Here is a 23,597-nt window from a genome sequence, read left to right as displayed (position 1 = left end):
AGTATAGTGTCACATGGTAGATATATATGAGCGCAGTATAGTGTCACAAGATACATATATATTGAGCGCAGTATAGTGTCACATGGTACATATATATGAGCGCAGTATAGTGTCACATGGTACATATATATTGAGCGCAGTATAGTGTCACATGGTACATATATATGAGCACAGTATAGTGTCACATGGTACATATATATGAGCGCAGTATAGTGTCACATGGTAGATATATATGAGCGCAGTATAGTGTCACATGGTACATATATATGAGCGCAGTATAGTGTCACATGGTAAATATATATTGAGCGCAGTATAGTGTCACATGGTACATATATATGAGCGCAGTATAGTGTCACATGGTACATATATATTGAGCGCAGTATAGTGTCACATGGTACATATATATGAGCACAGTATAGTGTCACATGGCAGATATATATGAGCGCATTATAGTGTCACAAGGTACATATATATGAGCACAGTATAGTGTCACATGGTAGATATATATGAGCGCAGTATAGTGTCACATGGTACATATATATTGAGCGCAGTATAGTGTCACATGGTACATATATATGAGCGCAGTATAGTGTCACATGGTAGATATGTATGAGCGCAGTATAGTGTCACAAGGTACATATATATGAGCGCAGTATAGTGTCACATGGTAGATATATATGAGCGCAGTATAGTGTCACATGGTACATATATATTGAGCGCAGTATAGTGTCACATGGTAGATATATATGAGCGCAGTATAGTGTCACATGGTAGATATATATGAGCGCAGTATAGTGTCACAAGATACATATATATTGAGCGCAGTATAGTGTCACATGGTACATATATATGAGCGCAGTATAGTGTCACATGGTACATATATATTGAGCGCAGTATAGTGTCACATGGTACATATATATGAGCGCAGTATAGTGTCACATGGTACATATATATGAGCGCAGTATAGTGTCACATGGTAGATATATATGAGCGCAGTATAGTGTCACATGGTACATATATATGAGCGCAGTATAGTGTCACATGGTAAATATATATTGAGCGCAGTATAGTGTCACATGGTACATATATATGAGCGCAGTATAGTGTCACATGGTACATATATATTGAGCGCAGTATAGTGTCACATGGTCCATATATATGAGCACAGTATAGTGTCACATGGTACATATATATGAGCGCAGTATAGTGTCACATGGTAGATATATATGAGCGCAGTATAGTGTCACATGGTACATATATATTGAGCGCAGTATAGTGTCACATGGTACATATATATGAGCGCAGTATAGTGTCACATGGTACATATATATTTAGCGCAGTATAGTGTCACATGGTACATATATATGAGCGCAGTATAGTGTCACATGGTAGATATATATGAGCGCACTATAGTGTCACATGGTACATATATATTGAGCGCAGTATAGTGTCACATGGTACATATATATGCGCGCAGTATAGTGTCACAAGGTACATATATATTGAGCGCAGTATAGTGTCACATGGTACATATATATGAGCGCAGTATAGTGTCACATAGTACATATATATGAGCGCAGTATAGTGTCACATGGTAGATATATATGAGCGCAGTATAGTGTCACATGGTACATATATATTGAGCGCAGTATAGTGTCACATGGTACATATATATGAGCGCAGTATAGTGTCACATGGTACATATATATTGAGCGCAGTATAGTGTCACATGGTACATATACATTGAGCGCAGTATAGTGTCACATGGTACATATATATGAGCGCAGTATAGTGTCACATGGTACATATATATTGAGCGCAGTATAGTGTCACATGGTACATATATATGAGCGCAGTATAGTGTCACATGGTACATATATATTGAGCGCAGTATAGTGTCACATTGTACATATATATTGAGCGCAGTATAGTGTCACATGGTACATATATATGAGCGCAGTATAGTGTCACATGGTAGATATATATGAGCGCAGTATAGTGTCACATGGTACATATATATGAGCGCAGTATAGTGTCACATGGTAGATATATATTGAGCGCAGCATAGTGTCGCATGGTACATATATATTGAGCGCAGTATATATGAGCGCAATATAGTGTCACATGGCACATATATATTGAGCGCAGTATAGTGTCACATGGTACATATATATTGAGCGCAGTATAGTGTCACATGTTATCAGCATTTTTTTTCTTCAAATTTCTTTATTGAAATTTGTATAACATGCAGAAGATAAAAAACAGCATCATATTATAACAGTCATCATCATTTAGACAACCTAACCGAACATTGTTTACAGCTTTTACAATAAACATAAAAGGCAAGAAAAGAAAAGATAGAGTCAGAGAAAATGGAAAGAAAAGAAGGATCAGACAGGGAGAGAGAAAGAAAAAACAAAACAAAAAATATATTATATAAATCAACAAAAGGGAATTTATCAGCTATACAATTCATTAAAGATATTCCATATAGACAAATACTTGCCGGCATTTCTGTTTTCATTATATATTGCACAGGTACAGCTATGACGCCACATAAAAATGTGCTAGTACTATATTAGGGTACACTACCAGCCTGATTCCATATTCATTGCACGATGCCACAGATGGTACCCAGGAGGCGGAGCCAACGCTTCTTATGTGTGTGACTGAGCAGACGGTGTTGCGTGTAACCTGCAGTTGCAAAGTTCTACCCCCCTGAAGTAGCAGCGTTTTCCTTCCATTGAGTTGGACACTGTCAAATTCACCAGCCCACATGTTTTTCTCCTCCTCCTCCTCCTCTTTTCTGTCCAGTGCCCTAGCAGCATGCATGGAAGTTATCGGTCCACGCGTGACTATCCAGACGACGTCATGTTCTTCAGCCGCACACACCCCCTCATGTACAACGTCATCTACCCCATCAACAAACGTCCAGTCCTGGTGCGAGTGGGAGTGGATTATAAATTCACCCGAATAGTCATTGACCGTCAGGAAGGAATGGACGGCCAGTACGATGTCCTGTTTATTGGAACAGGTAGGTGGCGCTGTCTAGCAGTGCCCATGTGATATAACTAATAATACACAACAATGGCTTGAAGCATATAGTGACAGCTCCACTGCACTTATGATAGTCTCGGGATTGCTGGAGGATATTGCTGTCAAGGCCAGCAGTGTCCAGGTGATATAACTAATAATATACAACAATGGCTTGAAGTATATAGTGACTGCTCCTCTGCACTTATGATAGTCTGGGGATTGCTGAAGGATATTGCTGTCTACACTAGCAGTGACCATGTGATATAACTAATATTACACAACAATGGCTTAAAGCATACAATGACTGCTCCTCTGCACTGAGGATAGTAGTCTGGGGATTGCTGAAGGATATTGCTGTCAAGGCTAGCAGTGTCCATGTGATATAACTAATAATACACAGCAATGGCTTAAAGGATATAGTGACTGCTCCTCTGCACTGAGGATAGTCTGGGGATTGCTGAAGGATTTTGCTGAAGGATATTGCTTTTTAGGCTAGAAGTGTCCAGGTGATATAACTAATAATACACAACAATGGCTTGAAGGATATATTGACTGCTCCTCTGCACTGAGGATAGTAGTCTGGGGATTGCTGAAGGATATTGCTGTGTAGGCTAGCAGTGTCCATGTGATATAACTAATAATACACAGCAATGGCGTGAAGGATGTGGTGACTGCTCCTCTGCACTGTGGATAGTCTGGGGATTGCTGAAAGATTTTGCTGAAGGATATTGCTGTCTAGGCTAGGAGTGTCCAGGTGATATAACTAATAATACACAACAATGGCTTGAAGGATATAGTGACTGCTTCTCTGCACTGAGGATAGTCTGGGGACTGCTGATGGATATTTCTGTCTAGGCTAACAGTGTCCATGTGATATAACTAATAATACACAACAATGGCTTGAAGCATACAGTGACTGCTCCTCTGCACTGAGGATAGTAGTCTGGGGATTGCTGAAGGATATTGATGTGTAGGCTAGCAGTGTCCATGTGTTATGTCTAATAATACACAGCTATGGCTTGAAGCATATAGTGACTGCTCCTCTGCACTGAGGATAGTCTGGGGATTGCTGAAGGATATTGCTGTCAAGGCTACCAGTGTCCATGTGATATAACTAATAATACACAACATGGCTTGAAGCATATAGTGACGGTTCTGCGCTGTGCATAGTCTCGGGATTGCTGAAGGATATTGTCAGGTCCTGTCTTCACTGTTCCTCGGAAGCTGCGGAACCCCATAGACCCACAAAGGCGTCTCGCGTTCAATTGTTTTAGAATTTTAACTGACTACAGAACACCCCCAAGGGAAAGGGGAAATGGGACAAAATAACAAACTCAGAAAATATTCCTCCTTCCTAGGATGGATGTCTGTATGGAGATAAAACATAAGAGATAAAATCTGTTTATGTACCTTCCACCTACCTTACCCATGTGAATGCAACTAGACCTGAGAATCCTCTGCTAAATGCCTACAGGATATGGATTTTGTTGATTTTATTTTTGTTTTAAAAGTCTAGATAACAGTTCCAAGTTTCTTTATCTTTCTTCTTTATTGTTTAGTCTTTGATCTTAGAACTGTTTACACTCTTCTAATACGAATGCTCCTTTGATGCAAACCTAAAATCTCTTCTTTATTTTTTACTTAACATTTAAGTTTTGTTAGTTTTGCTGTATATATAGGCAAACTGTATCCAGTGCTGAAACCACCTACCTAATACTAAATACTTAAAGTGTAACTATTAGGAGTTTTCAGGTTGAATCTTATGCTGATTAATGATTGAGTTCTGTAATCTCCTGACTCGTAGCCTAATTCCTATGTTTAATTCTATTATTTAGATGAAGATAAATAAATGAAAAGTTGTTCAATTAAAATGAGTTAGTACTCTAAATGTGTAATTAAATATACTCAGCTCCAAACAGAACAGATGAGTAAGAAAAGCGCTGCAACCAAAATGCCTGAAAAACGACTACTATTTAAGTTTCTGACAAATACAGGGAGCTGAGATGAAAGAGCGAACAAAAACGAATTCAGAGTACATTACGCCACAACCCGGAAAGCTGCTCCACTTCCTAGCCTTCTAAAACAGCAATGAAATTGAAAACTGCACTTACGGAACTTACGTTCCAAACATCACATACGCTGAAAGAATCAGACGTAAAAATGACTCTCACTAAGAAATAACAAAATAAGGAAAAAAACGCTTACCTCAGAAAGCTGTTACCTTAAAAATAAAAGGCTAACAGGAAAACCGAAATCTCTGCCGAATTCCCAGCACAACAGGGAACATCAAAGATGATGCGCTCTCCAGAAAGAAAAGTAAACATGAGGCGCGTGCAACTATAAACACAGCGATCACGTGATAACTGCCTAAGGTGAAACTGACACGAAGAAACACTTTGCACAAAAAGAAAAATAAATGAATCTAAAATAAACGGTAAACGTTATCTAAATACTATGAATTCTGATTAAAAACTATTTAATTCTCTTATTAAAGATCACTTCTTCACTTATCTGAAAACAATGTAGTTGTAGCAAGCACTTTCCAGTTCTTCCTGACATCTTCTTATCTTTTATATTCTTTTTTTCTTCTTGGATTCCTGACTCAATTTGACCAAACTAAAAGGCACAACAGGCCCAAATTACTCTGAGCTTTCAAAACAGGGCCTGCTTCCTTGACAGATTTCAATGAAAGGCAGTTAAGAATGTTCAGGCAAATCCTTTGTCACGACTCCAACCAATCAGGACTCCAAACTCCCTCCTCCATCTTGGCTTGGGGGACTCATTGCACTCTGAGGTAGCTAGTTAAGGCTCTTAATCTATATTATATTTTTCTACAGCTTTGGAACCTGATGAACCTCACAGTACCCCCTCTCCGAAGCCCTGACCCCAGGGCCTGGTTTAGAGGGATTTTTACGATGAAATCTGGCCACCAAAATTGGAGCATGAACATTCTGTACCTTCTCCCTAGAGCGCTCTTCTGGACCAAAACCATTCCAATCAATCAGATATTGGAGCTTCCCTCGAACCCTTCTCGAATCCAAAATAGCCTTAACTTCATATTCTTCATTCTGATCTTCAAGAGTAATTGGCCCAGGACAATCTCCCAATCTGGTTCCCTTCAACAAAGGCTTCAACAGACTTACATGAAAGGTAGTATGCACCTTTAGGGAAGAAGGTAACTTCAACCTAACAGCAACTGGGTTGATTATCTTTTCTATCTCAAAAGGGCCTACATAACGTGGGCTGAATTTGTTCTGACCCCGTATCCTCAAAAATATAGTTGACAACCAAACCTTATTTCCAACAGAATACTCTGGACCCTTTCTTTGCTTATTATCTGAAAATCTTTTGTACTTCGATTTATTTACATGCAAGGCATTAACTGCCTGTTCTAAATTATTTTTCATGATCAGTAACCTTTCATCCACAGCTGGATTTGAGACCTCACTCCCAATCAATTCTCTCATAAATCGTGGATGAAAACCTTGAGATAAAAAGAAAGGAGACATAGAAGTAGAGTCCTTCATAGAGTTGTTATAAGCAAACTCTGCAACCCAAATTAGATCCACCCAACTCTCTCCAGTCTGCATATAGCATCTTAAAAACCTTTCCAATTCTTGGTTGACTCGTTCTACCTGACCATTAGTTTCCAGGTGGTAACCTGATGACAACTTAATCCCCACACCCAATCTATCACAAAAGGCCCTCCAAAATGTTGACAAAAATTGTGACCCCCCTATTAGAGATGACTTGACTGGGCAACCCATGTAACCTGAGTACATTCTGAGGAAAACTGTATGCCAAACGTGCAGCTGTTACCTCCCCAACCATTGGAATGAAATGGCCTTCCTTGATCCTCAGGGGGGTCGACAATAAAATCTAAGGGATATTGTGTGCCATGGATGCGGTGGAATAGGCAAAGGCTCCAATAATACTACTGGTTTTCCAACTTGAGACTTAGCCCTAGCACAAATCTTGCAAGTCTTAACAAAATTTAAAGCATCCACTCTGATCGTCTTCCACCAAAAATCTCTTCTAAACAACTCTAAAGTTTTACGAAAACCTGGATGTCCTGACAATACTGACTCATGGCATTCTTTTAATACCTCCTCTTGAAGTTCTTCTGTAGGAAGAAACAGCTTAGAATCATGATAAGGTAAACCACCCAAAACTTTCCTGGCCGAATCTTACCTCAACCAATCCTCCATCTGTTCCTGATTCATAACCTCCTTAATCCTCCTAGCCATACCTGAATTCCCTTGAACTCTGGCCAAGACAAAACGTTCAGAAGCAATTAAGGGTTGAGGAGTCAATTCCACCACTTGTTCACTACCAGGAAATTGGCGAGACAGAGCATCTGCCTTCCCATTTAACCTCCCAGGTTTATAGGTAACAATGAAATTGTAATCAGCAAAAAATAGAGACCATCTCAACTGTCTTGGGGTCAAGGTCTTAGCAGATTTCAAAAAGAGTAAATTTCTATGATCAGTTAACACCGTTACGGTGAACCTAGCTCCCATAAGATAGTGACACCACTCTTCAAAGGCTGATTTAATGGCTAAAAGTTCTCTATCCATGATGGTATAGTTTATTTCTGCTGAAGAGAATATTTTGGAAAAGTATGCTACCGGATGCAATTGCCCAGTGTTGTCATGTCTTTGAGATAAGACAGTACCCATGGCAAGATTGGAGGCATCAGCTTCAATAAAAAATGTTTTTCAGGTTTAGGGTGAAGAAGAATCGGTCCAGAAGTAAACCTCTGTTTAAGACTCTGAAAAGCTTCTTCAGCCTCAACACTCCACACAAATCTCACTCCCTTCTTCAAAAGTCTGGTAATTGAAGTGATAATTTGAGAGAAACCCTCAATGAACCTCTGATAAAAATTGGCAAAGCCTAAAAAACTCTGCGCATCCTTAACCTTGGTTGGAGAAGGCCAATCAACCACAGCTTGAACCTTCTTAGAATCCATCTCCAAACCATTGTGCAAAATCACAAAACCAAGAAATTCGATAGATCTAGTATGGAATTGGCTCTTCTCCAACTTGGCAAACAAAATGGTTTCTCTTAACTTCTGAAGTACCAATCTCACATGATCTTGATGTTTAGCCGGACTTTGGGAGTAAATCAAGATGTCATCAATATAGACCACCACAAAGACGTCCAAAAATTCCCTAAGCACTTTATTAATAAAATACTGAAATGCAGCTGGAGCGTTGCAAAGACCAAAGGGCATCACAAGATATTCATACAACCCAAAACGAGTTGTAAAGGCCGTTTTCCACTCGTCTCCCTCTCTGACCGTCACCAGATGATACGCTCCACGAAGATCTAATTTTGAGAAAATCTCAGCTCCCTGAATTTGGTCCAACATAACAGATATCAAGGACAACGGGTACCTGTTCTTAATCGTAACCTTATTCAGTGCCCAATAATCAATACAAGTCCTAAGAGTGCCTTCCTTCTTAGGAACAAAGAATAGAGGAGAAGCTACTGGAGATTGAGAGTGTCTAATGAATCTCTTCGCAAGGTTTTCTGCTAGATATTCCTTCAAATAATCATTCTCCTTTTCCGTCAATGCATAAATTCTACTACAAGGCCAATTTGCTCCAGGCTCTAAATCAATTTTGCAATCAAAAGATCTATGAGGTGGAAGCTCACCGCTTCTGTCTCATCAAAAACATCCACAAGTCTTTGTAACATTTAGGTAAGTCTCCAACTACAGCCCCAATAGAATGTGGACATGAAGAACCTCCTTCAACTAACCCCAACACAGGTGAACAAACAGTCTTTAGAGACTCCATCTCCCGAAAGCCTGCACAATGTCTTTTACAAAATTCTGAATTCAAGTCAATCACCCGTCGTCCCCAATCAACCTGTGGGTTATGAAAAGTTAGCCATGGCATACCTAAAATCACCTTCAATTGAGGAGCATCAATTAGCTCAAACACCAACTCCTCGTCATGATCTTCCGGCACCAACATAGTCAAAGGAACAGTCTTGTGAGTAATAGGACCAGAGGTTAAAACTGTTCCATCAACTGCTCTAACCTGCTCTATCAAGGTTTTCTTATTAATCAGAACTCCCAGAGCTTTAGCCACCCTCCCCTCCCCCAAACAATAAAGTTCCATGTAGCTCCAGAATCAATCATCACAGGGCCGCTCCCAACCAGAACAGTATTAAAAAACAAGGATACATTAATTGTAATGTGTGGAACTGAATATGGAAGAGTGTTTGCCAAAACCTGAGGAACCTTGCTTGAAGAAATTGTAGAATATCTTTTTGGAGTATATGTACAATTTCCCAAAAAATGCCCACTTCTTCCACAATAGGGACACAAATTATTTTGCCTCCTTCTCTTCCTTAGATAGGGGACCCCTAATCTTGTTAGACAATTCTGAACCTTTGGGTTTAAAATCTTTATTTATAAACTCTAATCTCGGTCTGTCAAATCTTTGGCCATGCTTAACCTCCCCAAAACCTCTTCTACGTTCTGCTCTTCTCTCATTCTGATCAAAATCTATTTGCAACACTAAGTCAATGAGAGCATCACAAGAGGTTGGTTTACTAACCATAACGGAAAGAGCATCCTTCAACTCGTCCTTTAAACCTCGATAAACGATTGAAGCCTGCTTCTCTTCCGGCCAATGACTCTCAAGCACAAGGGTTTTGAATTGAGTGATGTAACTTATTAAATCCTTGTTACCTTGTTGTAGCTCCAATAACTCTCCATCAATTTGCAAAGAAAACTGGCGTTTATCAAACAGCCTACCAAAAACATCTTTAAAAAGTCTAAAATCATGCAAGACTGGATCCTTCTCCTTAACTAGTAACCTAGCCCAACTCTCAGCCTCCCCCGACAAATAGGACATCATAAATGTAACTTTGCACGTGTCAGAAGAAAAAACTTCTGGTTTACATAAAAAATGTAACTCACACTGAGTCAAAATGTTTTGGAATTTTCTGGACTCTCTATCAAAACGTTCCGGAGGAGCTAATGGAACTAGTGCTATAGAAGATCTGATATCACCAATAACTTGTACTCCGGTTCACCACTCCCACTGGCTCCCTCCCTAAACAAAACTGGAGGTCTATGATCATCTTCTGAACTACCACTCAACCGACCTGCCCATGTAGCCTCCTGAATCTGTGTGACTCTCAAACTTTATTCCTCCATTTTTCTGTTAAGGTTGGTATTTTCTTGATGAGCTATTCTCATGTCCTCCCTTAACTCCTTCAACATATTCCCCAACACTGCCATTGTGGTCTCGGAGGGGTCCATAAGCTCAGGAGGAACTAACAGTTTGGGCCTTTCATTCTGTTAGGTCCTGTCTTCACTGTTCCTCAGAAACTGCTGAACCCCACAGACCCACAAAAGCGTCTCACGTTCAATTGTTTTAGAATTTCAACTGACTACAGAACACCCCCAAGGGAAAGGGGAAATGGGACAAAATAACAAACTCAGACAATACTCCTTCCTAGGATGGATATCTGTATGGAGATAAAACATAAGATATAAAATCTGTTTATGTACCTTCCACCTACCTTACCCATGTGAATGCAACTATACCTGAGAATCCTCTGCTAAATGCCTACTGGATATGGATTTTGTTGATTTTATTTTTGTTTTAAAAGTCTAGATAACAGTTCCAAGTTTCTTTATCTTTCTTCTTTATTGTTTATTCTTTGATCTTAGAACTGTTTACACTCTCCTAATACGAATGCTCCTTTGATGCAAACCTAAAATCTCTTCTTTATTTTTGACTTAACAAATGAGTTTTGTAGTTTTGCTGTACCAGTGCTGAAACCACCTACCGAATATTAAATACTTAAAGTGGAACTATCAGGAGTTTTCAAATTGAATCTTATGCTGATTAATCATTGAGTTCTGTAATCTCCTGACTTGTATCCTATTTCATATTTAATTCTTATATTTAATTCTATTATTTAGATGAAATTAAATAAATGAAAAGTTGTTCAATTAAAATGAGTTAGTACTCCAAATGTGTAATTAAATATACTCAGCTCCAAACAGAACAGATGAGTAAGAAAAGCGCTGCAACCAAAATGCCTGAAAAACGACTACTATTTAAGTTTCTGACAAACACAGGCAGCTGAGATGAAAGAGCGAACAAAAACGAATTCAGAGTACATTACGCCAAAACCCGGAAAGCTGCTCCACTTCCTAGTCTTCTAAAACAGCAATGAAATTGAAAACTTCACTTACGGAACTTACGTTCCAAACATCACATACGCTGAAAGAATCAGACGTAATAATGACTCTCACTAAGAAATAACAAAATAAGGAAAAAAACGCTTACCTCAGAAAGCTGTTACCTTAAGACTAAAAGGCTATCAGGAAAACCAAAAGCTCAGCCGAATTTCCCAGCACAACACAGAACATCAAAGACGACGCGCTGTCCAGAAAGAAAAGCAATCATGAGGCGCGCGCAACTATAAACACGGCGATAACGTGTTAACTGCCTAAGGTGAAACTGACACGGAGAAACACTTTGCACAAAAAGAAAAATAAATGAATCTAAAATAAACGGTGAACGTTATCTAAATACTATGAATTCTAATTAAAAACTATTTAATTCTCTTATTAAAGTTCACTTCTTCACTTATCTGAAAACAATGTAGTTGTAGAAAGCAATTTCCAGTTCTTCCTGAAATCTTCTTATCTTTTATATTCTTTTCTTCTTCTTGGATTCCTGACTCAATTTGACCAAACTAAAAGGCACAACAGGCCCAAATTACTCTGAGATTTCAAAACAGGACCTGCTTCCTTGACAGATTTCAATGGAAGGCAATTAAGAATGTTCAGGCAAATCCTTTGTCACAACTCCAACCAATCCGGACTCCAAACTCCCTCCTCCATCTTGGCTTGGGGAACTCATTGCACTCTGAGGTAGCTAGTTAAGGCTCTTAATCTAACAGTCTTAAAAGCATAAACACTGAAATAAAATGTAAATTCAAAACCCAGAAAACATATTATATTTTTCTACAGCCCTGGAACCTGAAAACCTGACAGATATTGCTGTCTAGGCCAGCAGTGTCCATGTGATATAACTAATAATACACAACAATGGCTTGAAGCATACAGTGACTGCTCCTCTGCACTGAGGATAGTCTGGGGATTGCTGAAGGATATTGCTGTCTAGGCCAGCAGTGTCCATGTGATATAACTAATAATACACAGCAATGGCTTGAAGCATATAGTGACTGCTCCTCTGCACTGAGGATAGTCTGGGGATTGCTGAGGGATATTGCTGTCAAGGCTACCAGTGTCCATGTGATATAACTAATAATACACAGCAATGGCTTGAAGCATATAGTGACTGCTCCTCTGCACTGAGGATAGTCTCGGGATTGCTGACAGATATTGCTGTCTAGGCTACCAGTGTCCATGTGATATAACTAATAATACACAGCAATGGCTTGAAGCATATAGTGACTGCTCCTCTGCACTGAGGATAGTCTCGGGATTGCTGACAGATATTGCTGTCTAGGCTACCAGTGTCCATGTGATATAACTAATAATACACAGCAATGGCTTGAAGTATATAGTGACTGATCCTCTGCACTGAGGATAGTCTTGGGATTGTGGAAGGATATTGCTATCTATACTAGCAGTGTCCCTGTGATATAACAAATATTACACAACAATGACTTGAAGCATGTAGTGACTGCTCCTCTTCACTGAGGATATTAGTCTGGGGATTGCTGGAGGATATTGCTGTCTAGGCCGACAGTGTCCATGTGATATAACGAATAATACACAATAAAGGCTTGACGTATGTAGTGACTGCTCCTCTGCACTGCAGGCAATGCTCTATGGAAATTAATGAGATCCTACTATTTTCATGCAGACAAAGGAATGGTCCTTAAGACGACTCACTCACCGGGAGCCAATCAGAGGAGCGAAGAGATCTTTCTGGAAGAATTTGAAGTTTTCCAGGTATAGAAATATGAATTGTTGTCGCGCTACAGCTTCCCCATCCACCATTGCCTGGAAGGGAGTTTACGTCAAATGGCTCCCACATTAACTGAAACATTCTAATGCATGGCCATTTTTTTTTCTTTGTCTTTTAGCACAAATCTTCAGTCTCTTCATTGTCACTCGACAGAAAAAAGGTATACGAATTTACACTTGTCACTATTTATTTATTTATTTATTTATTTATTTATTTATGTATTTATTGTTTGCTTGTTAGGCACTTATACAATAAGAATATACTGTTTCAAAGCGCCCACCAGGCAGGGAGGGAGGGAGTGTACATTACTACACATTATTAAGAGCTGAGGGGAAGAGGTAGAGGGACGAACCTACTGTGCCCGGTGAGTATTCAGAACGTGCAAGTGCAGCATGTGCTTACACAGTTTATTCTTTTTGATTCAGATCGCTCACAAAAATGAGTCTTTTGCCTAGGAAGTGATTTGTTCAGATCAATTTCTTGTGTGTTTCTTTGTCACTGTGCAGGCCTTCCTCCCTTTCTAGCCTTTACCTCTGTAGTGGAAGCCAGATACCCTGTGTGAGCCATACACTGTGTCGCTACCAGGAACAGAGGGGGAGGGGCACTCACCACACCTTCAACTCCTCTGAGTTCTCGACACTGTGCCAATTCTGATAAATTTGCTCACAGGATGAAACCTGCTCCTTATTGTGCAGAGTCCCTGATTCACATATGAGTACCCGGCGAGGGGGGCGTGGCGGCCTCCCAGCCATTGAGGAGTCTCAGAACGGGGACTTTACCACACAGTACAGACCCTGCTCCGAGTCTCCACAGAGTGGGAGGCTGCCATTTTCCCTTGCCATGAATCACGTAAGTGGCCTCCCGTGCACCCGTGAAGACACCTCAGAAGCACGTGTCTCAATAATATGAGAATATAAGATAAACTCCATGTCAGGGGAATGAGACCAAGAGCTGAGTTGCTAAGATAACAAAGTTTATATAATCATAAAAATTGCAAGCAAAGATCTCTGCTGCCCGAGAGCGCTCTGCTGAAAATTACACGGGCGGCACATGAAAAGGACCACAGCATCACTGATGACGACATACATAGTGTACACAATGTTGCATCGGATTGGTGAGTGACTTATAGAACAGTTGGCACTATAGGGGAGCCAGGATGCTAATTGGCCGCCGTCTTTCATTCACTCTCGGCACACGAGGTTCAGCTGGGCTCATCTCCGCGTGTGAAGGTCAGGTCGCCAGTGCAACATATCTAACTAAACTGAACAACAGGAACTGATACTATAAAAATAATGGCACTCATAAAATCCCTGAATGAATAGGGGTACTAAGGTCAAGTGTGCTAATATAATGGCATTCCAACCTCCACATTCAGTGTTCCCTTTGATACCACAAACCCTGCACCCAGGTGCCCACCTTAGGCATTGATTGGCCATCTGTCTATCAGACCTTCTCATGGTATAGGTAGACGTGTGTTGCTTTTGGGAGGATATACTACTGCACGAGATTAGGGCTGGGGTGGGTGTTCTGGAATGGCCAGTGCATGGGATCAGATGGGTGTCAGCATGAAAGGGACTGGAGGGTCAGGCTGGTTGACTCTGGCCTGGCAGGGTTGGGGTGGAGAGAGCACAGACAGTTTGATGGGCACTTGGATTATGGCTTGTCATGGTCTCACGCTCGCCCCAGAACAAATTCTTTCTGGAATGATACTACAGAATTGTAACAAGGGCTGGCTAGACTTCCATGAGAACAGTGCTTTTGCCGAGCTAGCAGGGGTAGGCAATGGGGAGGTCTCACTGGGTGAGACACTGGAAATGGGAGAGCTGCATTTCTACAGAGAGATGGGGTTTCAGGCCTAGTAAAAAGATGCCGTCTAATCTAGTTCAGAATGGTGTAAACAGGGCCATAGTATATGTGTTATTTTGCTCTACTATGTTGTGCAAATAAGTGCAGTGGGGGTGCCGCACCTCCTCCCTTGGTTTATGCATGCATTATTTACCCGGAATGACGCAAGGGGCATGGGCTAGGATCATCTCCTTCCCAACAACCCACATCCCCCCCCATCCAACCCCCCTTTTCTACATATTTAGGCCCCTACCCCTCTGCACTTACCTTGTGCTTCCTTGCCCCTGTCCGGAGCTGGGAATGGTAGTTCAATTCCGACTCCTGAATGGCCGCCGTGGAAAGGGAGAAGGGATTACCTGCTGACAGAAAGACTCCTGAGGGTGGCCGCGTTTTCTACCACGGAGGCTGCATCAGTGAAATCCTTTCTAAAGAACAGCAGCAAGGTTTTTTAGTAGTACCGCATAGACAGCGCCAGTTAAGATTGTGTACGTAGAAGTGTTTCACACCTAGGAACACTTGTGTACAGGCGCATTATAAATGCCACATCATATCAAACGGGGTCCCGCAAGGAGTCTGCCTCTCACCATCGTTATACAACATTTTCACCCTGCCACTCCTCCAACTTTTGGAGCACAATGGAGTCAAGTTCACTAATGACACAGAGGACACTCCGTGCTTAATTCCCTTGTCCGGTGTGTATCACGAGGACTTAAAGAGCATCAATCGACGAGTGTATTCCTTGATTCAGTCGTGGATGGTGAGAAATGGGCTTGCCCTTAATGATGACAAAACCGAGCTTCTGGTAGCGGGTTCCGGGGCCAGATTACACAACCACAGCTTGAAATATCAGCATTTTATATTTGCGGGATGTTGGGTTGCCACCCAGGTAAAAGCTGAAACACTGGGTGTCTATCTCGATGAAACATTGAGTATGCATGCACAGGTTAACAGGCTTGTCGCCACATCCACCCGTGGCACTAAACTGCTGACACTACTTTAGCAGCCTGTTGGTGGGGATCAATAAAGGTGATTCCTCGAAACTGTAGGTGATCCAAAACAGTGTAGTGAGAGCAGTGTGAGGGCGGAAGAGAAGAGATTACACCTCCCAAGCCAGGAAAAATCTTCACTGGCTTTCGATGGAAGCCAGAAGTTCGCATGGCCTGCTAACTATCACGCTTAAGTGCCTGTCAGGTTCCAATCTTGAGTACCTGTCAGAGAGGCTGGCTAAAAGGTCCATCCAGAGAGGACTACGATCTAAGGACACTAACCTGCTTACTGTTCCTTCAGTGGGTATGAATGCATTCTATGCTGCAGCTCCCGGGGCATGCAATGCTCTCCCTCCGGATCTTAGAGAGGATTACTGGGCCTCTGTGAGTACAAGCTAAAGACATTTCTTTTTACTCTTCTTGCTGGATGTCTCGGGCTGCTGCCTGAGTGTCTCTGCTCCCCTACAGCTACTGTCTGCACCCTTTGTCTGGGGTAGCTCCCCTATGTCTTTGGGCCCCTCCAGGGCTTTATAAATAAATGAAACTAATCTAAAGAAACTCTAGTTCCCTTCTTCCGATCCATGACGGACATCTTTTTTTGTAGTTTTTTTCACGTTATGAAATGGTTAACACACTGTGGCTCACCTTGAGAAAAATACACTATTAGTACCCCGGTAGGACGTGCCGTGGTACTAACAGCGATATAACCCTCGTAGGGGTCCATTACTGGTGCAGTATTACCATTGTAAATCACACCATATGTTATGTTATTTTGAATTTGTATAGCGCCTTATATACCATTGGTATGATATGTAATAAATCAAGCACGAATAAGTGAAGAAGCCACGTTCTGCTTATAGCTGCTTTTGTGATCAGGATAAACTGAGTATTTTATTGTAATATTGCAATGCTTTGCCAAATTGATGACATTTCAATCTTTTCATGAGCCGCGGCCTATTTTCGCTTAGCGCTGTGCACATGAACCCTTCCTTGGTGGTTTTGGCCCTTTACTACCACATCAGTAGCATAGTATTAGTTTAATATTTCTAAGTTAACTATGTTCTGTTCCTTCAGACGCAAGCAGGGTTCTAACCCCGGCACCGGACTTAAAGTGACAGGGGAGGGTGAGTAGGGCATAGGAAGCAGTTGCATTCCAGCAGGAAGTGACATAATGGACAAGGTGGTCATGAAAATAGGACAGGAAAGAAAGAAGTGCTTTTATACAAACATGTGTAAGAAGGAAGTAGAGGGGGGCTAAAGGTCTGTCTTCCAAGAGGAGGGGAGCCTTCAGCATGGACCATTCTGATAGGACAGAGCTGAGTGACAGGTTCATTGACCACAGGGGGTTATGCAAGTATTGGTGGGGTCTCAGGCGGGGACGCAATACGCTTAGTTACGCCTTCTGTGGTAGGTTGTTCCATGTGCATTTCAACTTTCAACATGCTCGCGTATCTTGACATTCTCAAGTTCTCTTGGTTATTTCTCAAGTTCTTTGAGAATGTCATCGGCTAATTTGTTGCGCAAATGCGACCTTGAGTAAAATACATTGCAGGCATTTGGCTCACATATTTTGTTTGCAAATGGACCTGAACATAACAATGCATGCCGGGAAACATGTACCAAATCAGCACTTACTGGCTCTTGCCAGAAGTGCAACGTGGTGTGTGGTTAGCTGCGCCAGGTTCTACTGTGACGTGTGTGTCCAGCCGCCCTGTATCTCCTGTCATTATAAACCTCACTGCAGCCGTGTACCCAAAGAAAGAGGCAGCAATAGCGTGTTCCTAGCAAATGAAAAGATCACACACACATACACTGACACACCCAAACACCCACCCACCCACACACACAGTGGTAGACCGAAACAACAACAGCTTAACTTCAGAGCGGTGCAGTTCACTTCATTTTAGATAGTACGAGGACATCCTAACTCAAACAACAGTCAGGGTTCATGGACGTGCCCCGGGAATTCATTGTATGTCTTGGTATACCAGCGTTAAGTGTAGTGGCTTCCAATTGTATGCAGCAGTTACATTGTTGCACAGCAGAAACGGCCATGTCCGGTATACCAAGGTCAGTGTCATAGAACCTTACAGTACAAGAAACCGTGGGACACATTACAAGTTCAGCGGTGTAGGAAATACATGGAAGTTAATGGCACTTTTTTTGCCATATTTACTACACCAAAGAACTACAAGATTGACGTTTAATTGGTGGATTTTCCTCCGGTATCATGCTGCAGTAAATCTGCCATAATAAGGTCCCAAATATTGGCCGAATTACCATGGCAAAATGACCGTGATGCAGTGATCATTGCGGTAATTCCGTCGAAATATCCATGGAGTTCTATGCACTCCAAAATTGGATTAATACCACTGTTCCACCACTTGTAATCCTATAGTAAACCCACCGACCAAGTGGCGATAATGGTAAGCGAGTTTGTCAGTAATTGTGTGGATTTACTGCCAAACTACTGCCAAACCCGTAATAAGGCCCAGTGTCTAGAAGAGGCTGTTTTCTGAAAATGTGAAGTGGATTTAGCTCTTGAGCATTGGACTTGGATCACCCACATCCTGTCTGGCAGTCAGTGTGGGCTCTTTGGTGCCAGAGATTCCTTGACCTTCTGGAACTTCGGAAGAAGCTGATAGGTCGGAAGAAACTCCATTCACAAGTCGGCCAATATCTGGACTATAAATCCTACCCGTCCTACAGAGACAGTCCTGGTCCATGACACTCTAGTCTACACCGGGCCTTCCTGCCAATCAAAAGCTCAGGCGTGCTATGATGTCCCACATTTCCCTATCCGCTGCTCCGCCTGACCTGGTAATGGAGGCTGCTTCACATCTTTGTTTTAGGGAGAGTTCATTCATTCTCTTTCTTCACTTCTTTCTCCAGCACTGGCTTTACATTGCCTCCAACAGCGGCCTTTCCCAACTTGCCACCCACCAGTGCGAGATGTACGGCAAAGTGTGTGCCGAGTGCTGCCTGGCCAGGGACCCATACTGCACCTGGGATGGAGGGTCCTGCAGCCCATATGTGCCCATCCCTCGAAGGTGAGTCTGAGCAGCTTCTCCTGATGAACAATTATCTGTAAACAGTGGCCTAGATGTACAGGCTGTATGTGGTGTCCACAGAGGACTGAAAGCGCAGACTGAGGCCTAGATTTACAGACTGTATGTGGTGTGTACAGAGAACTGAAAGCACAGACCGGGGCCTTGATGTACAGGCTGTATGTGGTGTCCACAGAGGACTGAAAGCGCAGACCGAGGCCTAGATATACAGGCTGTATGTGGTGTGCACAGAGGACTGAAAGCGCAGACTGGGGCCTAGATGTACAGCTGTATGTGGTGTGCACAGAGGACTGAAAGAAGCACAGCCTGGGGCCTATATGTACAGGCTGTATGTGGTGTCCACAGAGGACTGAAAGCACAGACTGGGGCCTAGATGTACAGTTTGTATGTGGTGTGCACAAAGGACTGAAAGCACAGACTGAGGCCTAGATGTACAGGTTGTATGTGCTGTCCACAGAGGACTGAAAGCACAGACTGAGACCTAGATGTACAGGTTGTATGTGCTGTCCACAGAGGTTTGAAAGCGCAGACTGTGGCCTAGATGTACAGACTGTATGTGGTGTCCACAGAGGACTGAAAGCACAGATTGAGGCCTAGATGTACAGGCTGTATGTGCTGTCCACAGAGGTCTCAAAGTGCAAACTGCGGCCTAGATGTACAGACTGTATGTGGTGTCCACAGAGGACTGAAAGCGCAGACTGAGGCCTAGATGTACAGGTTGTATGTGCTGTCCACAGAGGACTGAAAGCGCAGACTGAGGCCTAGATGTACAGGTTGTATGTGGTGTCCACAGAGGACTGAAAGCGCAGACTAAGGCCTAGATGTACAGACTCTACGTGGTGTCCACAGAGGACTGAAAGCGCAGACTGGGGTCTGGATGCACAGGCTGTATGTCGTGTCCACAGAGGACTGAATGTGCAGACGTGGTGTCCACAGAGGACTGAAAGCGCAGACTGCGGCCTGGATGCACAGGCTGTATGTGGTGTCCACAGAGGACTGAAAGCGCAGACTGGGGCCTAGATGTACAGTTTGTATTTGGTGTCCACAGAGGACTGAAAGCACAGACTGAGGACTAGATGTACCGGCTGTATGTGGTGTCCACAGAGGACTGAAAGAACAGACTGGGGCCCAGATGTACAGGCTGTAAGTGGTGTCAGCAGAGGACCGAAAGAACAGACTGGGGCGTACATGTACAGGCTGTATATGGTGTCAGCAGAGGACTGAAAGCACAGACTGAGGCCTAGATGTACAGGCTGTATGTGGTGTCCACAGAGGACTGAAAGCGCAGACTGAGGCCTAGATGTACAGACTGTATGTGGTGTGTACAGAGAACTGAAAGCACAGACCGGGGCCTTGATGTACAGGCTGTATGTGGTGTGCACAGAGGACTGAAAGCGCAGACTGGGGCCTAGATGTACAGACTGTATGTGGTGTCCACAGAGGACTGAAAGCGCAGACTGGGGTCTGGATGCACAGGCTGTATGTCGTGTCCACAGAGGACTGAAAGTGCAGACGTGGTGTCCACAGAGGACTGAAAGCGCAGACTGCGGCCTGGATGCACAGGCTGTATGTGGTGTCCACAGAGGACTGAAAGCGCATACTGGGGCCTAGATGTACAGACTGTATGTGGTGTCCACAGAGGACTGAAAGCGCAGACTGGGGCCCAGATGTACAGGCTGTATGTGGTGTCCACAGAGGACTGAAAGCGCAGACTGAGGCCTAGATGTACAGACTGTATGTGGTGTCCACAGAGGACTGAAAGCGCAGACTGGGGTCTGGATGTACAGGCTGAATGTGGTGTCCACAGAGGACTGAAAGCGCAGACTGCGGCCTGGATGCACAGGCTGTATGTGGTGTCCACAGAGGACTGAAAGCGCAGACTGGGGCCTAGGTGTACAGTTTGTATGTGGTGTCCACAGAGGACTGAAAGCGCAGACTGGGGCCTAGATGTACAGACTGTATGTAGTGTCCACAGAGGACTGAAAGCGCAGACTGGGGCCTAGATGTACAGGCTATATGTGGTGTCCACAGAGGACTGAAAGCGCAGACTGGGGCCTAGATGTACAGTTTGTATGTGGTGTGCACAAAGACTGAAAGCACAGACTGAGGCCTAGATGTACAGGTTGTATGTGCTGTCCACAGAGGACTGAAAGCACAGACTGAGGCCTAGATGTACAGGTTGTATGTGCTGTCCACAGAGGTCTGAAAGCGCAGGCTGTGGCCGAGATGTACAGACTGTATGTGGTGTCCACAGAGGACTGAAAGCACAGACTGAGGCCTAGATGTACAGGCTGTATGTGCTGTCCACAGAGGTCTCAAAGTGCAAACTGGGGCCTAGATGTACAGGCTGTATGTGCTGTCCACAGAGGACTGAAAGCACAGACTGGGGCCTAGATGTACAGGTTATATGTGCTGTCCACAGAGGACTGAAAGCACAGACTGGGGCCTAGATGTACAGACTGTATGTGGTGTCCACAGAGGACTGAAAGCGCAGACTGCGGCCTAGATGCACAGACGGTATGTGGTGTCCACAGAGGACTGAAAGCGCAGACTGCGGCCTAGATGCACAGACTGTATGTGGTGTCCACAGAGGACTGAAAGCGCAGACTGCGGCCTAGATGCACAGACTGTATGTGGTGTCCACAGAGGACTGAAAGCGCAGACTGCGGCCTAGATGCACAGACTGTATGTGGTGTCCACAGAGGACTGAAAGCGCTGACTGAGGCCTAGATGTACAGACTGTATGTGTTGTCCACAGAGGACTGAAAGCGCAGACTGAGGCCTAGATGTACAGACTGTATGTGGTGTCCACAGAGGACTGAAAGCGCAGACTGAGGCCTAGATGTACAGACTGTATGTGCTGTCCACAGAGGACTGAAAGCGCAGACTGCGGCCTAGATGTACAGACTGTATGTGGTGTCCACAGAGGACTGAAAGCGCAGACTGAGGCCTAGATGTACAGGTTGTATGTGGTGTCCACAGAGGACTGAAAGCGCAGACTGAGGCCTAGATGTAAAGACTGTATGTGGTGTGCACAGAGGACTAAAAGCGCAGACCGGGGCCTAGATGCACAGACTGTATATGGTGTCCACAGAGGACTGAAAGCGCAGACCGAGGCCTAGATGCACAGACTGAATGTGGTGTCCACAGAGGACTGAAAGCGCAGACCGAGGCCTAGATGTACAGGCTGTATGTGGTGTCCACAGAGGACTGAAAGCGCAGAACGGGGCCTAGATGCACAGGCTGTATGTGGTGTCCACAGAGGACTGAAAGCGCAGACCGAGGCCTAGATGTACAGACTGTATGTGGTGTCCACAGAGGACTGAAAGCGCAGACTGGGGTCTAGATGTACAGTTTGTATGTGGTGTCCACAGAGGACTGAAAGCGCAGACTGCGGCCTGGATTCACAGGCTGTATGTGGTGTCCACAGAGGACTGAAAGTGCAGACTGGGGCCTAGATGTACAGTTTGTATGTGGTGTCCACAGAGGACTGAAAGCGCAGACTGGGGCCTAGATGTACAGACTGTATGTGGTGTCCACAAGGACTGAAAGCGCAGACTGGGGTCTAGATGTACAGGCTGTATGTGGTGTCCAGAGAGGACTGAAAGCGCAGACTGGGGTCTAGATGTACAGACTGTATGTGGTGTCCACAGAGGACTGAAAGCGCAGACTGGGGTCTAGATGTACAGGCTGTATGTGGTGTCCACAAAGGACTGAAAGTGCAGACTGCGGCCTGGATGCACAGGCTGTATGTGGTGTCCACAGAGGACTGAAAGCGCAGACTGGGGCCTAGATGTACAGACTGTATGTGGTGTCCACAGAGGACTGAAAGCGCAGACTGAGGCCTAGATGTACAGGCTGTATGTGGTGTCCACAGAGGACTAAAAACGCAGACTGAGGCCTATAAATTCCCCAAACGTGAACCACAGAATTTCACGGGTCACTGATTCAAAGATTTGGCGGCCCACAGAATTCCAGGGGTCACTTTTGGAGTTTAGATTCACCCGCCACTCTTCCGTACACTACCTCCAATTGACCCCATTAATGACGCCTTGGACTCCTCACCCCATCCAACTATAGTTAGCATGTGTTTTCTAATTTCAGAGCAAGTGTGTCGAAAATAGAAACATTGTTAAAATAACCCAATGCCAAGCAGGAGCCCCTGTGGAACTAGTAGGGCTGTGTGACATGCTATAAGGCCCTGAGGGGGGTCAGTAGTCTGCCCCAGCATTCCTGAACCTGATTTCCTGGACTGGATGAACTCGATCCCCCTCCCAGAAAGATTTAAATGTTACTGGGACTTGAAGCATTCAAAATTCAGGTGCTCTGAGATTTTCACAAACTGTCCCACTCCCCCTTACTGGCAAGAAGCACTTTATAGCAACCTGATTATTCTAATTAAAGCGGGTGTGATGGGACATCTTAGAGTGTCTGGTATAGAACAGGGCGTTTACAGAATGGGATGGGTGATGTGCCTAGAACAGGCAGAGCTCAATCTCGGACTCCCAACTCTCAGGCAGCCTTTTGGAGAATGTTATGAGCCTTTGGGTAGTTTAAGTTTATTTTTTATTGCTAATCCAGGTACAGGACTGAGCCTGGTATCAGTTCTCACATACACATCGTGTGATCTTGCTGCTGTACTTGATGGGATAATGGTAGCCACTTCTGTGTCATACCTGGCCGTGCGT

General features: G+C 43.6%; 1 protein-coding gene across 1 annotated transcript in view; it reads left to right on the top strand.

Annotated features, from left to right (window-relative positions):
- Positions 1 to 23,597, top strand: part of LOC138566168 (semaphorin-3A-like) — a 624,143-nt gene that overhangs the window by 532,518 nt on the left and 68,028 nt on the right. The window contains exons 11-14 of the mRNA XM_069643198.1: positions 2,815 to 3,034; positions 12,906 to 12,994; positions 13,129 to 13,170; positions 18,734 to 18,891. Of these exons, the coding sequence (XP_069499299.1) occupies positions 2,815 to 3,034; positions 12,906 to 12,994; positions 13,129 to 13,170; positions 18,734 to 18,891 (509 nt within the window). The remainder of the gene's footprint in view (positions 1 to 2,814; positions 3,035 to 12,905; positions 12,995 to 13,128; positions 13,171 to 18,733; positions 18,892 to 23,597) is intronic.

Source organism: Ambystoma mexicanum, chromosome 2p (assembly GCF_040938575.1).
Source record: "Ambystoma mexicanum isolate Mex_15411 chromosome 2p, UKY_AmexF1_1, whole genome shotgun sequence".
NCBI classification, from domain to species: Eukaryota; Metazoa; Chordata; class Amphibia; order Caudata; family Ambystomatidae; genus Ambystoma; species Ambystoma mexicanum.
This window is presented reverse-complemented; position numbering and strand designations above follow the sequence as displayed.